The sequence below is a fragment of the Misgurnus anguillicaudatus genome, unplaced genomic scaffold (assembly GCF_027580225.2).
Source record: "Misgurnus anguillicaudatus unplaced genomic scaffold, ASM2758022v2 HiC_scaffold_28, whole genome shotgun sequence".
NCBI classification, from domain to species: domain Eukaryota; kingdom Metazoa; phylum Chordata; class Actinopteri; order Cypriniformes; family Cobitidae; genus Misgurnus; species Misgurnus anguillicaudatus.
Genome location: NW_027395278.1, coordinates 5,719,812 through 5,735,703, shown reverse-complemented (window position 1 = coordinate 5,735,703; position 15,892 = coordinate 5,719,812). Strand labels below are relative to the sequence as shown.

Genomic DNA, 15,892 nt, shown 5'->3' with positions numbered 1-15,892 from the left:
GGAGAAGTGCCCTCAGAGGTGTGAAAACAAAACAAAAGGTGTTAGATCTGTTAAAGGTGCTTATTCAGACTGACCATTTAGAGTATACAGACAAACCCAGTCAAACATACATTAAATGTACTCTTAATAACAATAATTCGTTTGTGCTATCTTATTGTTTAGTTCTTAATACTACAATTAAGAAAGCAAGAGAACCATAATAAAATGTGTCTACTGTTTGCACACCAATAAACATTAGACTTCACAGTTCAAACTCTCAAATTCTTTCTGAATCCTACTTCAGAATGCTCAATTACAGTTCTTAGTTTCTATTTGTCACTCAGAACTTTCCATATCTTTCAATGGAAGGCAAATTGACTTAAAGTTCCATAATTTTGGTTCTAGACCATCTTTTTCTAACCTTGTTAGAATCTAACCAAATAGTGGCTACTGATTAGTACCCAGTCAAGATTCCTAAAATCTTGCAGCAATATCAGTCCCAAACTATTTCTGTGACTTCTACAGTTTCTGGATGAATGGACTAAATTGTTTCTTAACAATTCCTACAGACATTTAGAAAAAGGACCAAGCTTCTACTTCTACAATCTCTAGATGAACGGACTAAATTGTTTCTTAACAATTCCTACAGACATTTAGAGAAAGGACCAAGCTTCTACTTCTACAATCTCTAGATGAACGGACTAAATTGTTTCTTAACAATTCCTACAGACATTTAGAAAAAGGACCAAGCTTCTACTTCTACAATCTCTAGATGAACGGACTAAATTGTTTCTTAACAATTCCTACAGACATTTAGAGAAAGGACCAAGCTTCTACTTCTACAATCTCTAGATGAACGGACTAAATTGTTTCTTAACAATTCCTACAGACATTTAGAGAAAGGACCAAGCTTCTACTTCTACAATCTCTAGATGAACGGACTAAATTGTTTCTTAACAATTCCTACAGACATTTAGAGAAAGGACCAAGCTTCTACTTCTACAATCTCTAGATGAATGGACTAAATTGTTTCTTAACAATTCCTACAGACATTTAGAGAAAGGACCAAGCTTAAATGATTAACAATGCTACACTATGAACATTGGTCTGCTTAATTTCTTAAGTAGTTCTTTAAAAGAGCTGATAAGTTTCACTCACCAAATGAAGATTTTTAAGACAAAGTCATCAAGAAGGTTGCTTCCACAAACAGAGTCCACAAACATAGTCGATTTGTCTTCAATAATCTTCAGAAACTAGAATCTTCAAAATTCTTCAGTTCTCGTCTTGTTGCAGTGATGAGTGCTCTTCTTATCTGTCTCTCCTGGCTGGCTTCGCCAAATTGTTAGATTTTCTTGAATTTGGCTGCTCAGTCTTTCATGGCTCGCCAACGTATTAGAATGTATCTAATACGTAAAATAATAAGCAGGACCAAGTGCATGTGGGGAAAAGAGATTTAATGAAGGTTCTTATGTAGCATTGTTCTTCAGGAGCGATGTTGTCGTGTCAACCTTCTACATTCTTAACCCAAAGATCTGCCTGTGTGAGCAGACCTTTATACATCTTACACAAACAATACAATGGCACCCCATGGAGACTTTGATCTCTGAGGTGACAATCACACCCCCGAAGAACCTACGAGAATGTGACCTAATAATGACCTGAGGGGTAACTGTATGGGCCATTTGGATAGTTGATAACATCAGGTCACAGTTGTAAGGAATCAGACTAATAATAAAGTTGGTAACATCAGGGCACAGTTGCAACGTAACACATCAGACATAGATTCGCATAAAGAAATATACACAAAATCCTTCACAACCATAGCTTAAATATAGACAAAAACATGGAGAAACCTGTATATTAAATAACCTCCTTGAGCAAATCTGAAATCTAACCCTAAACCCAAGCGAAAATGGTTTAAAAAAATTGAGAAACCAATAAATAAAACGACAAAAAATGATGCACCGTTTAAGTGAATGGAAAGGACTGGTGTATCATATGCACGCCAAATTGGAATTTGGCGTATGAATTGCATGATTTTAACCCTTCGTGCTATTCATACGCAACTACATGAGACTGGGTAGACTAAACTGGGGTCAACATAAAGACTATTTTGTTCATCTCACAAAACACAAATTGCAATGTTTATTGTCAAACAGTGAAAACAGAGTCATACCTGGTCCAGTGGTTTTCAAAGAATGATGAATAGTACACTATGAAAGGCAGAAGAATTGAAAAGGCCCACAGCAGCAGGGTTGGGAAGAACTGGGTAATAACCGGGTTCTAGACAGTAAGACACAACATTCAACATCAAAAACAACACACAAAAGCACTTTTAGTTTTATTTTACATTCTTATGTGGCGTAATACAGTCGTACGGTTAAAAAATACTTCTTTGATGGTCACTGACCCTTAGGCTTTCAACAGGCCTAGTGACGTTGAACTTGTCCATGGTGTTTACAATTATAGCTGGTGTGGTGAGAAAGAAGAGCAAGAGGAAGAGCGCAATGTTGAGCAGGACGCAGCGAAGCCACCAGCGAGAACCGCATACTGACAGATTTTCCCTGGACAGACACAACCAAGAATCAACACAACAAGGTCTTAAGTACAGTTCAAGCACACAAACTGAACAAACGGGAAGCTACTATTACACAAACAGGAAGGTTTGGAAAAATAAAAACAAAAGTGTATTGTTTTGATGAACACAAAGGAAGATATTTTGAGGATTGTTTGTAACCAAACAGATCAGAAACCCTATTGACTTCAATAGTTTTCTTTTTCCTATGGAAATCAATGGGGCTTCTAATCAGTTTGGTTACAAACATTCCTCAAAATACCTTCCTTTGTGTTTATCAGAACAAATACATTTATACAGGTTTGTAACAACATGAGAGGAAGTAAATGATGACAGACTATCCCTTTAAGTACACTATCAGAAAAGAAATCCTCAACGAATGGTCCCTACAGTAGCTGTTACTGGGCCGGTACCCTTTTAAAAAGTACACTTTTTTGCATCTATAGAGGTCATAGTAGTACCTCTGAGGTATTGCTACCAAAGAGTGCACATTAATACCTTAAAGGTACAGATGTAGACAGCCCACAAATGCCTTTTGACAGTAATGATTTCCTTTGTTGCAAATCCATACACTGAGTTCTACAAAACCGAGCTCACAGGCTTTGCAAAACTGGAAAGCATTCACACATCAATAATTTTTTTTAATAAGATGCAAAGATGCTGCAACATAAGAGCTTATGCTCAAAAGAATTCAGACAACGCACACACGCACACATACACACACTTGCTCAGTAAAGCAGAAAGACAGGCTGACACTGTCTCCCCCCCACACACCCACACACATACTAACACTCACTCAATATATGATTCTCAACACATATTATGTAACAGATATAATGGCTTTCACTGTGGCTGTCTAGGCAGACACTCAGTTTGAGACTTACTTAATTCAATTTCATTTCAAAAAGTGTAATATATCGTAACAAAGTGGGTCATGAACAAATAATTGTACACAACTTTTAGCACAACTGTATATATACAAGTATTATAAAAAACACTGTGTTTTTGATTTATTTGTCTCATTTATTATGCAAATCTCTCCAATGCTTAATTCTGATTGGCCAGTTGTCACATCCGTGCTCTTTTATTACCTTTGTAAACACTAAACATGATACTGTCACACACCGTATATCTGGATCATCATGATTGGTACTTGGACAATGGTGGTGTTTATATATAGTACTGTGCAAAAGTCTTAGGCAACTGTGCCACCATTAGATGCGTTGTTTTTGCAATTGTATAGTGATCATATATAATTATTTATCCATCTCCTTATTAGAATACAACCAGAAAATACAGGAATTGTGTATGTAGTATTCAAAACAGTATAAAAGTATAAGCTAAAAGGTCAAGTATTTATGGTTAACTTCCCTATAGAGCAATAGCAGGCAGGTGCAGGATTTCTTAAACCTAAATTAAATTAAATCCTAATGTCTAATTCTAATCAAATGACTACAGGACTTTAGTTTTCTCAAAAAAGCTCAAGATGTGTTTAGTGCCAGGTCACACTAAATATTGACTGATGCCTGAAGAAGACATTTAGTCCTGAAAATGGCTTTGTTTTTAATTTTGTGTACGTATTTCCTGTATTTGTATCTTAATAAAAAGTTATAATTATGGATGGACATATTTTTGTTTTGTGACTTTATTTTAATTTCACATTACATTTTTATACATAGTAGGATGCAGTGATATATCAGCCTAAAATCAGTATCGGCAGATAGAAGGAATTTTATCACTTTATTTAAAAATAAGCCGATGATCAGAGCAGATTATATCCTGGCAATCAAAAGGGAAGGGAACTCCTTAATTAACTTCAAATTCAAGGACATTTCAAGGACTTTCCAGGTCCAATACCCTCAAATTCAAGGACTAAATGTTGGGACACATTTGAGAGCAAGGTTACATCGTGTTACCTTTTAAGATACATTGTTACAGTTCCCTTTTTCGAGGGAACTTGCGCTTTGTCACTGCATTGACACATTGGGGACACCTCCAGGGGTAAATGCGTCTGAATGTGTATATCAAATTTAACCAATGATGAGGCTTAACGACAAAGACAGGATGACGCGGGAGCCAGGAAGTATATCACTATCTTAAATATTGCCAAAGACGGCGTTACAGGGACACAGGAAGTATGGCAACAGGGAACAACAGTTAACCCGAGACCTTTTTTAATGTGTCAAACACAACTATGCAAAAAAGCATTTTGGTTTGAATCAACATTTGCATAAAGAAGATATAAGCATTTAAAGAGAACAGTTTTTATGATATTAGTCTACACTACACATGGAATAATATGGCTTTTTTACCAGAAAACTTCTTGCACAAAATAGATTTAAGAACTTTCAATGACCTGTATCTATGTATGTATATTTCAAAAAATTCCCAGGGCCTTGGAATTTTCCCCCCCAGATTCACAAACTGTCAAGGATTTCAAAGACCCTGTATTGCTGGATTATTATTCTGATAACTTTTGTCATAAGCACAGAAAACTTTTCTAAAACAACAAAGTTGGTGGTGGTGGCCTAAGACTTTTGCACAATATTGCAAGCTATCTAAATCTTTCTATATGTAATTCCCGCATATTGATCTGTGATATTTATAGTTCATGAACTGCTTAGTGTCAACAATGTAGTGCTGTGTTAACAGCTGTTAATCAACACCGAAATTATTTGTTTTAAACTGGTTTACAGTGATATTACCGGTGGATGAACGTTATTAAATAAAATGTAATTAATCAAATTAAACAGACACAAAACTATAGAAAAAGTTGCTGAAATCCACAGGAGGTGTATGTAAAGTTACAGTTGCCAACAAACAGTTCAAAAGCATGTTACACAAGAATAATATAAGTGTATTTAGGTCTTCATAATACTTACCAGATTATGTCACTAGGGGCAGGCGCATAAGAAACGCCCCAATAATGGGAACGCACTACTGTTGAGATGCTGGACTGCTGGGGTTTGTGTCGGCAATGAGCTCTGCTGTAGTCTTTTACAATCCTATAGAAATACAAACAGAGTTTAAAAGAATAAATTAGAAGGGATCAATTATTCTAGCTCTGCCTAAAATACACCATTTATTAACAATTGTAACACAAAACAACTGTTTACGTAGCAGCTTTGTATATTAATGTGCATCAAAGAAGCAGAGAACTACTACAGCAGACTTACTGTACATATTTTACATGTATATACTGTACATATCTGTTTTTCCAGTCTACACCTTACGAATGTATTTAATCATGCCTACGTAAGCACACTTTAACTGTGCTATTTTGTGAATATGGTCACAGCTGAATGGGTTGCACTCTGCTGCACAATGCACACAACAACAGCCTTGAGCAAAAGAAAGTATGGCCTGTGCATTAATGCAGTAAACTTTACAAAGCTCTTGTGAGAAAAAATAGTCAATAGGGAAGAATAGGCTTTGTTGAAACTTTATATTCACATGTGAATTGCAAATATGTCAAATAATTTGACACAGAATATACCTGTACGTTTATCTGGCTGTACTTGGAGATTAAAGGCGGAGTCCACGATGTTTGAAAAAGGCTTTGGAAAAGGAGACGGGCCGACTACCAAAACACACTTATAGCCAATCAGCAGTAAGGAGCGTGTCTACTAACCGACATCCTTGCCGGGTTGCGTATGTGTGGGGCGGGTCTATCAACAGAAGGTCCAGATTCTATTGGGGTAGGGGCGTGTTTGTTTAGGTGATTTCAAATATCAACATTGGCTTTTTAAACATCGTGGACTCCGCCTTTAAAGCCATTCATGAAAATCTATCTGATGAAATTTAGATTTCCCACCCAATAACCTTTACTAATCTAATGTTAATATTCTACTATAATTAGGGGTCAAGCCCAGAATGGGTGAAGACCCCTATTGTATCCGTTAGTTTTCTTCTTTTTAGGGGTCAAGCCCCGAAGGGGCGAAGACCCCTATTGTATCCGTTAGTTTTCTTAATTTTATTATTAGGGGTCAAGCCCCGAAGGGGCGTAGAACCCTATTGTTATTGTTAGTTTTCTTATTATTATTATTATTATATATTATTAGGGGTCAAGCCCCGAAGGGGCGTAGAACCCTATTGTTATTGTTAGTTTTCTTATTATTATTCTTGTTCCTCGTTCTTCCACCCAAAAGTCAATGGCAGCCCATAGAACCGTACGTAGGAAAGTTATGAAATTTGGCACACATGTAGAGGACAGTCTCAGAAGTTACTATAGCAACATTGGTGTGTCTGACTCAAACCCTCTAGCGCCACCAACAGTCCAAAAATCCACTTATGTTCATGCTCATAACTGCTGACCCGTGAGTCCTAGAAACTAAATTCTTGTTTCCCCTGAATCCTTTGCTCATGATGATTCAATTGCACACATTGATGTCATTTGTGTCATGCAAATCTTTCCGCCATTTTGAATTTTCCGTAAAACCTACTTTTTCGAACTCCTCCTAGAGCGTTTGTCAGATTTGCATGTCCTTTGGTATGTAGCATCTAGAGACACCCCAGACAAAAAGTTATCAAAAGCTTTTTGATAGACCAATGCGTTCTTGTATAAATTGACAACATATATGGCGGCGAGCACGCCAAAACGGACGTGAGGCCGTATCTTCGCAAAACTGTATTGTATCGACACGAAACTTGGTATATGTCATAACAGTCATGACCTGAGGGTGCCTGCAATGTTTCGTCACAGCGCCACCTAGTGGTCACGAGATTCGAAAAATGCCTATTTTCGCTTATAACTACTTCAAACTTGAGTCTAAAATCATGAAGGTGGTCTTGTTAGATTCCTTGAGGTATGCAGAGTCAAACGATATTAAACGGTTTTCGGTCGGCCATTTTGGGTGTCGGCCATTTTGAATTTTCTCATTAAGTTCAGTATTTCACAAACAGAATGGCGTATTGCTATGAAATTTGGCATGGTTCATCAGTGACATGTTCTGAGCGCACCTATAAATCTTTAGGACAGTGCCACCTAGTGGTCAGGATATGTAAATAAATTGTTTAAAATCTTTATATCATTTGATTAAATTGCCACTATGACATAAGACTTCACTCTTTTGATTCCTTGGCTCATGCTGAGTCAGACTGTACCAAATATGTCTGAGTCAAACCTACTTCCTGTCGGCCATTTTGAATTATATTGAACACCTACTTTTTCGAACTCCTCCTAGAGTGCTCGTGTGATTGGCTTGATTTTTGGTATGCATCATCTAGAGACACTCCAGACAAAAAGTTATCAAAAGCTTTTCGGTAGACCTATCCGTTGTCGTATAACGCATCAAAGAATGCGAGGGCGAGCACGCCAAAATGTGTTTGAGCCTGTATCTTCGCAAAACTTTTGCGTATTAATATGAGACTTGGTATATGTCATAACAGTGATGACCTGAGGGTGCATGCACCATTTCGTCACACTGCCCCCTACTGGTCACGAGATATAAAAAATGTCTATTTTTGCTTATAACTACTGCAAATTTGAATGTAAAATTATGAGACTGGTCTTGTAAGATTTCGTGAGGCATGGCGAGTCAAACGATACCAAATGGTTTTTGGTCAGCCATTTTGTGTGTCGGCCATTTTGAATTTTTCTTTAAGTTCAAGTATTTCAGAAACGCAATTGCGTATTGTTATGAAACTTGGTATGGTTCATCAGCAACATGTTCTGGGAGGACTTGTAAACTTTCAGGTGCCCCCTAGTGGTCAAGAGATTTGAAGCTATATCTCTTCATCTCTTTATCGTATTTACACCAAATTTGGTGGGTGTCATCACAATCAAGACCTGAGTCACAATTTATTTTTTGGTCAGTGCCCCCTAGTGGTCAAGTCATTTAAGGCTATATCTCTGCATCTCTTTATTGTATTTACACCAAATTTGGTGGGTGTCATCACAATCAAGACCTGAGTCACAATTTATTTTTTGGTCAGTGCCCCCTAGTGGTCAAGTCATTTAAGGCTATATCTCTGCATCTCTTTATTGTATTTACACCAAATTTGGTGGGTGTCATCACAATCAAGACCTGAGTCACAATTTATTTTTTGGTCAGTGCCCCCTAGTGGTCAAGTCATTTAAGGCTATATCTCCGTATCGCTTTATTGTATTTACACTAAATTTGGTATGTGTCATCACAGTCATGACCTGAGGCACCATCTATTGTTTCGGCAAAGCGCCACCTAGTGGTCTCAAGATACAAAAAATTCTATTGTTTCATAAAACTAATGCAAACTTAGATCTTAAATCATGACAGTCATCACGTATGAATCATTTTTTGCCATGTTTGGCTTGACCCCGGTATCGCTGCTTGCAGCTATATTTAGGGGTCAAGCCACGAAGTGGCGTAGACACCTATTGTATCTGTTAGTTTTCTTATTATTATTCATCCTAGTTCTTCCGCCATTGAAGTCAATGGCAGCCCATAGAACCGTACGTAGGAAAGTTATGAAATTTGGCACACATGTAGAGGACAGTCACAGAAGTTACTATAGCAACATTGGTGTGTCTGACTCAAACCCTCTAGCGCCACCAACAGTCCAAAAATCCACTTATGTTCATGCTCACAACTTCTGACCCGTGAGTCCTAGAAAATAAATTCTTGTTTCCTCTGAATCCTTGGCTCATGATGATTCAATTGCACATGTTGATGTCATTTGTGTCATGCACATCTTTCCGCCATTTTGAATTTTCCGTAAAACCTACTTTTTCGAACTCCTCCTAGACCGTCCGTCGGATTTGCATGTCCTTTGGTATGTAGCATCTAGAGACACCCCTGACAAAAAGTTATCAAAAGCTTTTTGATAGACCAATGCGTTCTCGTATAAATTGACAACATATATGGCGGCGAGCACGCCAAAACGGACGTGAGGCCGTATCTTCGCAAAACTTTATTGTATCGACACGAAACTTGGTATATGTCATTACAGTCATGACCTGAGGGTGCCTGCAACGTTTCGTCACAGCGCCACCTAGTGGTCACGAGATTCGAAAAATGCCTATTCTCGCTTATAACTACTTCAAACCTGAGCCTAAAATCACGAAGGTGGTCTTGTTAGATACCTTGAGGCATGCCGAGTCAAACGATACCAAACGGTTTTCGGTCGGCCATTTTGGGTGTCGGCCATTTTGAATTTTCTAATTAAGTTCAGTATTTCACAAACAGAATGGCGTATCGCTACGAAATTTGGCATGGTTTATCAGTGACATGTTCTGAGCGCACCTATAAATCTTTAGGACAGCGCCACCTAGTGGTCAGGATATGTAAATAAATTGTTTAAAATCTTTATATCATTTGATTAAATTGCCACTATGACATAAGACTTCACTCTATTGATTCCTTGGCTCATGCTGAGTCCGACTGTACCAAATATGTCTGAGTCAAACCTACTTCCTGTCGGCCATTTTGAATTATATTGAACACCTACTTTTTCGAACTCCTCCTAGAGCGCTCGTGTGATTGGCTTAATTTTTGGTATGCATCATCTAGAGACACTCTAGACAAAAAGTTATCAAAAGCTTTTCGGTAGACCTATCCGTTGTCGTATAACGCATCAAAGAATGCGAGGGCGAGCACGCCAAAATGAGTTTGAGCCTGTATCTTCGCAAAACTTTTGCGTATTAATATGAGACTTGGTATATGTCATACCAGTGATGACCTGAGGGTGCATGCACCATTTCGTCACACTGCCCCCTACTGGTCACGAGATATAAAAAATGTCTACTTTTGCTTATAACTATTGCAAACTTGAATGTAAAATTATGAGACTGGTCTTGTTAGATTTCTTGAGGCATGCTGAGTCAAACGATACCAAATGGTTTTTGGTCGGCCATTTTGTGTGTCGGCCATTTTGAATTTTTTCTTTAAGTTCAAGTATTTCAGAAACGCAATTGCGTATTGTTATGAAACTTGGTATGGTTCATCAGCAACATGTTCTGGGAGGACTTGTAAACTTTTCGGTGCCCCCTAGTGGTCAAGAGATTTGAAGCTATATCTCTGCATCTCTTTATTGTATTTACACAAAATTTGGTGGGTGTCATCACAATCAAGACCTGAATCACAATTTATTTTTTGGTCAGTGCCCCCTAGTGGTCAAGTCATTTAAGGCTATATCTCTGCATCTCTTTATTGTATTTACACCAAATTTGGTGGGTGTCATCACAATCAAGACCTGAGTCACAATTTATTGTTTGGTTAGTGCCCCCTAGTGGTCAAGTCATTTAAGGCTATATCTCTGTATTGCTTTATCGTATTTACACTCAATTTGGTATGTGTCATCACAGTCATGACCTGAGGCACCATCTATTGTTTCGGCACCGCGCCACCTAGTGGTCTCAAGATACAAAAAATTGCTATTTTTTTCATAAAACTAGTGCAAACTTAGATCTTAAATCATGACAGTCATCACGTATGAATCATTTTTTGCCATGTTTGGCTTGACCCCGGTATCGCTGCTTGCAGCTATATTTAGGGGTCAAGCCCCGAAGGGGCGTAGAACCCTATTGTTATTGTTAGTTTTCTTATTAGGGGTCAAGCCCCGAAGGGGCGTAGAACCCTATTGTTATTGTTAGTTTTCTTATTATTATTATTATTCATCTTCTTGTTCTTCCGCCATTGAAGTCAATGGCAGCCCATAGAACCGTACATAGGAAAGTTATGAAATTTGGCACACATGTAGAGGACAGTCTCAGAAGTTACTATAGCAACATTGGTGTGTCTGACTCAAACCCTCTAGCGCCACCAACAGTCCAAAAATCCACTTATGTTCATGCTCATAACTTCTGACCCGTGAGTCCTAGAAACTAAATTCTTGTTTCCTCTGAATCCTTGGCTCATGATGATTCAAATGCACACATTGATGTCATTTCTGTCATGCACATCTTTCCGCCATTTTGAATTTTCCTTAAAACCTACTTTTTCGAACTCCTCCTAGAGCGTTCGTCCGATTTGCATGTCCTTTGGTATGTAGCATCTAGAGACACCCCAGACAAAAAGTTATCAAAAGCTTTTTTATAGACCAATGTGTTCTCGTATAAATTGACAACATATATGGCGGCGAGCACGCCAAAACGGACGTGAGGCTGTATCTTCGCAAAACATTATTGTATCGACACGAAACTTGGTATATGTCATTACAGTCATGACTTGAGGTTGCCTGCAACGTTTCGTCACAGCGCCACCTAGTGGTCACGAAATTCGAAAAATGCCTATTTTTGCTTATAACTACTTCACACTTGAGTCTAAAATCACGAAAGTGGTCTTGTTAGATTCCTTGAGGCATGCCGAGTCAAACGATACCAAACGGTTTTCGGTCGGCCATTTTGGGTGTGGGCCATTTTGAATTTTCTCATTAAGTTCAGTATTTCACAAACAGAATGGCGTATTGCTACGAAATTTGGCATGATTCATCAGTGACATGTTCTGAGCGCCCCTATAAATCTTTAGGACGGCGCCACCTAGTGGTCAGGATATGTAAATAAATTGTTTAAAATATTTATATCATTTGATTAAATTGCCACACTGACATAAGAATTCACTCTACTGATTCCTTGGCTCGTGCTGAGTCCGACTGTACCAAATATGTCTGAGTCAAACCTACTTCCTGTCGGCCATTTTGAATTATATTGAACACCTACTTTTTCGAACTCCTCCTAGAGCGCTCGTGTGATTGGCTTGATTTTTGGTATGCATCATCTAGAGACACTCTAGACAAAAAGTTATCAAAAGCTTTTCGGTAGACCTATCCGTTGTCGTATAACGCATCAAAGAATGCGAGGGCGAGCACGCCAAAATGTGTTTGAGCCTGTATCTTCGCAAAACTTTTGCGTATTGATATGAGACTTGGTATATGTCATAACAGTGATGACCTGAGGGTGCATGCACCATTTCGTCACACTGCCCCCTACTGGTCACGAGATATAAAACATGTCTATTTTTGCTTATAACTACTGCAAACTTGAATGTAAAATTATGAGACTGGTCTTGTTAGATTTGGTGAGGCATGCCGAGTCAAATGATACCAAATGGTTTTTGGTCGGCCATTTTGTGTGTCGGCCATTTTGAATTTTTTCTTTAAGTTCAAGTATTTCAGAAACGCAATTGCGTATTGTTATGAAACTTGGTATGGTTCATCAGCAACATGTTCTGGGAGGACTTGTAAACTTTTCGGCGCCCCCTAGTGGTCAAGAGATTTGAAGCTATATCTCTGCATCTCTTTATCGTATTTACACCAAATTTGGTGGGTGTCATCACAATCAAGACCTGAGTCACAATTTATTTTTTGGTCAGTGACCCCTAGTGGTCAATGCAATTAAAGGTTATATCTCCGTATCGCTTTATTGTATTTACACTAAATTTGGTAGGTGTCATCACAGTCATGACCTGAGGCACCATCTATTCTTTTGGCACAGTGCCACCTAGTGGTCTCAAGATACAAAAAAATTGCTTTTTTTCATAAAACTAATGCAAACTTAGATGTTAAATCATGGCAGTCATCACGTATGAATCATTTTTTGCCATGTTTGGCTTGACCCCGGTATCGCTGCTTGCAGCTATATTTATTATTATTATTATATATTATTCTTCTTCTTGTTCTTCCGCCATTAAAGTCAATGGCAGCCCATAGAACCGTACATAGGAAAGTTATGAAATTTGGCACACATGTAGAGGACGGTCTTAGAAGTTACTTTAGCAACATTGGTGTGTCTGACTCAAACCCTCTAGCGCCACCAACAGTCCAAAAATCCACTTATGTTCATGCTCATAACTTCTGACTCGTGAGTCCTAGAAACTAAATTCCTGTTTCTTCTGAATCCTTGGCTCATGATGATTCAATTGCATACGTTGATGTCATTTGTGTCATGCAAATCTTTCCGCCATTTTGATTTTTCCGTAAAACCTACTTTTTCGAACTCCTCCTAGAGCGTCCGTCCGATTTGCATGTCCTTTGGTATATAGCATCTAGAGACACCCCAGACAAAAAGTTATCAAAAGCTTTTTGATAGACCAATGCGTTCTTGTATAAATTGACAACATATATGGCGGCGAGCACGCCAAAACGGACGTGAGGCCATATCTTCGCAAATCTTTATTGTATCGACACGAAACTTGGTATATGTCATTATAGTCATGACCTGAGGGTGCCTGCAACGTTTCGTCACAGCGCCACCTAGTGGTCACGAGATTCGAAAAATGCATATTTTCGCTTATAACTACTTCAAACTTGAGTCTAAAATCATGAAGGTGGTCTTGTTAGATTCCTTGAGGCATGCCAAGTCAAACGATACCAAACGGTTTTCGGTCGGCCATTTTGGGTGTCGTCCATTTTGAATTTTCTCATTAAGTTCAGTATTTCACAAACAGAATGGCGTATCGCTACGATATTTGGCATGGTTGATCAGTGACATGCTCTGAGCGCACCTATAAATCTTTAGGACGGCGCCACCTAGTGGTCAGGATATGTAAATAAATTGCTTAAAATCTTTATAGCATTTGATTCAATTGCCAGTATAACAATAGACTTCACTCTATTGATTCCTTGGCTCATGCTGAGTCCGACTGTACAAAATATGTCTGAGTCAAACCTACTTCCTGTCGGCCATTTTGAATTATATTGAACACCTACTTTTTCGAACTCCTCCTAGAGCGCTCGTGTAATTGGCTTGATTTTTGGTATGCATCATCTAGAGACACTCTAGACAAAAAGTTATCAAAAGCTTTTCGGTAGACCTATCGTTTGTCGTATAACGCATCAAAGAATGCGAGGGCGAGCACCCCAAAATGTGTTTGAGCCTGTATCTTCACAAAACTTTTGTGTATTAATATGAGACTTAGTATATGTCATAACAGTGATGACCTGAGGGTGCATGCACAATTTCGTCACACTGCCCCCTACTGGTCACGAGATATAAAAAATGTCTATTTTTGCTTATAACTACTGCAAACTTGAATGTAAAATTATGAGACCGGTCTTGTTAGATTTCGTTAGGCATGCCGAGTCAAACGATACCAAATGGTTTTTGGTCGGCCATTTTGTGTGTCGGCCATTTTGAATTTTTTCTTTAAGTTCAAGTATTTCAGAAACGCAATTGCGTATTGTTATGAAACTTGGTATGGTTCATCACCAACATGTTCTGGGAGGACTTGTAAACTTTTCGGCGCCCCCTAGTGGTCAAGAGATTTGAAGCTATATCTCTGCATCTCTTTATCGTATTTACACCAAATTTGGTGGGTGTCATCACAATCAAGACCTGAGTCACAATTTATTGTTTGGTCAGTGCCCCCTAGTGGTCAAGTCATTTAAGGCTATATCTCCGTATCGCTTTATTGTATTTACACTAAATTTGGTATGTGTCATCACAGTCATGACCTGAGGCACCATCTATTGTTTCGGCAAAGTGCCACCTAGTGGTCTCAAGATACAAGAAAATTACTATTTTTTTCATAAAACAAATGCAAACTTAGATCTTAAATCATGACAGTCATCACGTATGAATCATTTTTTGCCATGTTTGGCTTGACCCCGGTATCGCTGCTTGCAGCTATATTTCTTCTTCTTGTTCTTCCGCCATTGAAGTCAATGGCAGCCCATAGAACCGTACATAGGAAAGTTATGAAATTTGGCACACATGTAGAGGACGGTCTTAGAAGTTACTATAGCAACATTGGTGTGTCTGACTCAAACCCTCTAGCGCCACCAACAGTCCAAAAATCCACTTATGTTCATGCTCATAACTTCTGACCCGTGAGTCCTAGAAACTAAATTCTTGTTTCCTCTGAATCCTTGACTCGTGATGATTCAAATGCACACATTGATGTCATTTGTGTCATGCACATCTTTCCGCCATTTTGAATTTTTCGTAAAACCTACTTTTTCGAACTCCTCCTAGACCGTTTGTCCGATTTGCATGTCCTTTGGTATGTAGCATCTAGAGACACCCAAGACAAAAAGTTATCAAAAGCTTTTTGATAGACCAATGCGTTCTCATATAAATTGACAACATATATGGCGGCGAGCACGCCAAAACGGACGTGTGGCTGTATCTTCAAAACACTTTGGTGTATCGACACGAAACTTGGTATATGTCATAACAGTCATGACCTGAGGGTGCCTGCAACGTTTCGTCACAGCGCCACCTAGTGGTCACGAGATTCGAAAAATGCTTATTTTCGCTTATAACTACTTCAGACTTGAGTCTAAAATCATGAAGTTGGTCTTGTTAGATTCCTTGAGGCATGCCGAGTCAAACGATACCAAACGGTTTTCGGTCGGCCATTTTGGGTGTCGGCCATTTTGAATTTTCTCATTAAGTTCAGTATTTCACAAACAGAATGGCGTATC

At 38.6% G+C, this 15,892-nt stretch overlaps 1 protein-coding gene across 2 annotated transcripts in view; it reads right to left on the bottom strand.

The window, feature by feature from the left end:
* Positions 1-15,892, bottom strand: part of LOC141362532 (calcium permeable stress-gated cation channel 1-like) — a 79,008-nt gene that overhangs the window by 14,078 nt on the left and 49,038 nt on the right. For both annotated transcript variants that reach the window (XM_073864760.1, XM_073864761.1), the window contains exons 13-15: positions 5,437-5,559; positions 2,390-2,543; positions 2,156-2,262 (exon numbers count right to left, since the gene is read on the bottom strand). In XM_073864760.1, the coding sequence (XP_073720861.1) occupies positions 2,156-2,262; positions 2,390-2,543; positions 5,437-5,559 (384 nt within the window). The remainder of the gene's footprint in view (positions 1-2,155; positions 2,263-2,389; positions 2,544-5,436; positions 5,560-15,892) is intronic.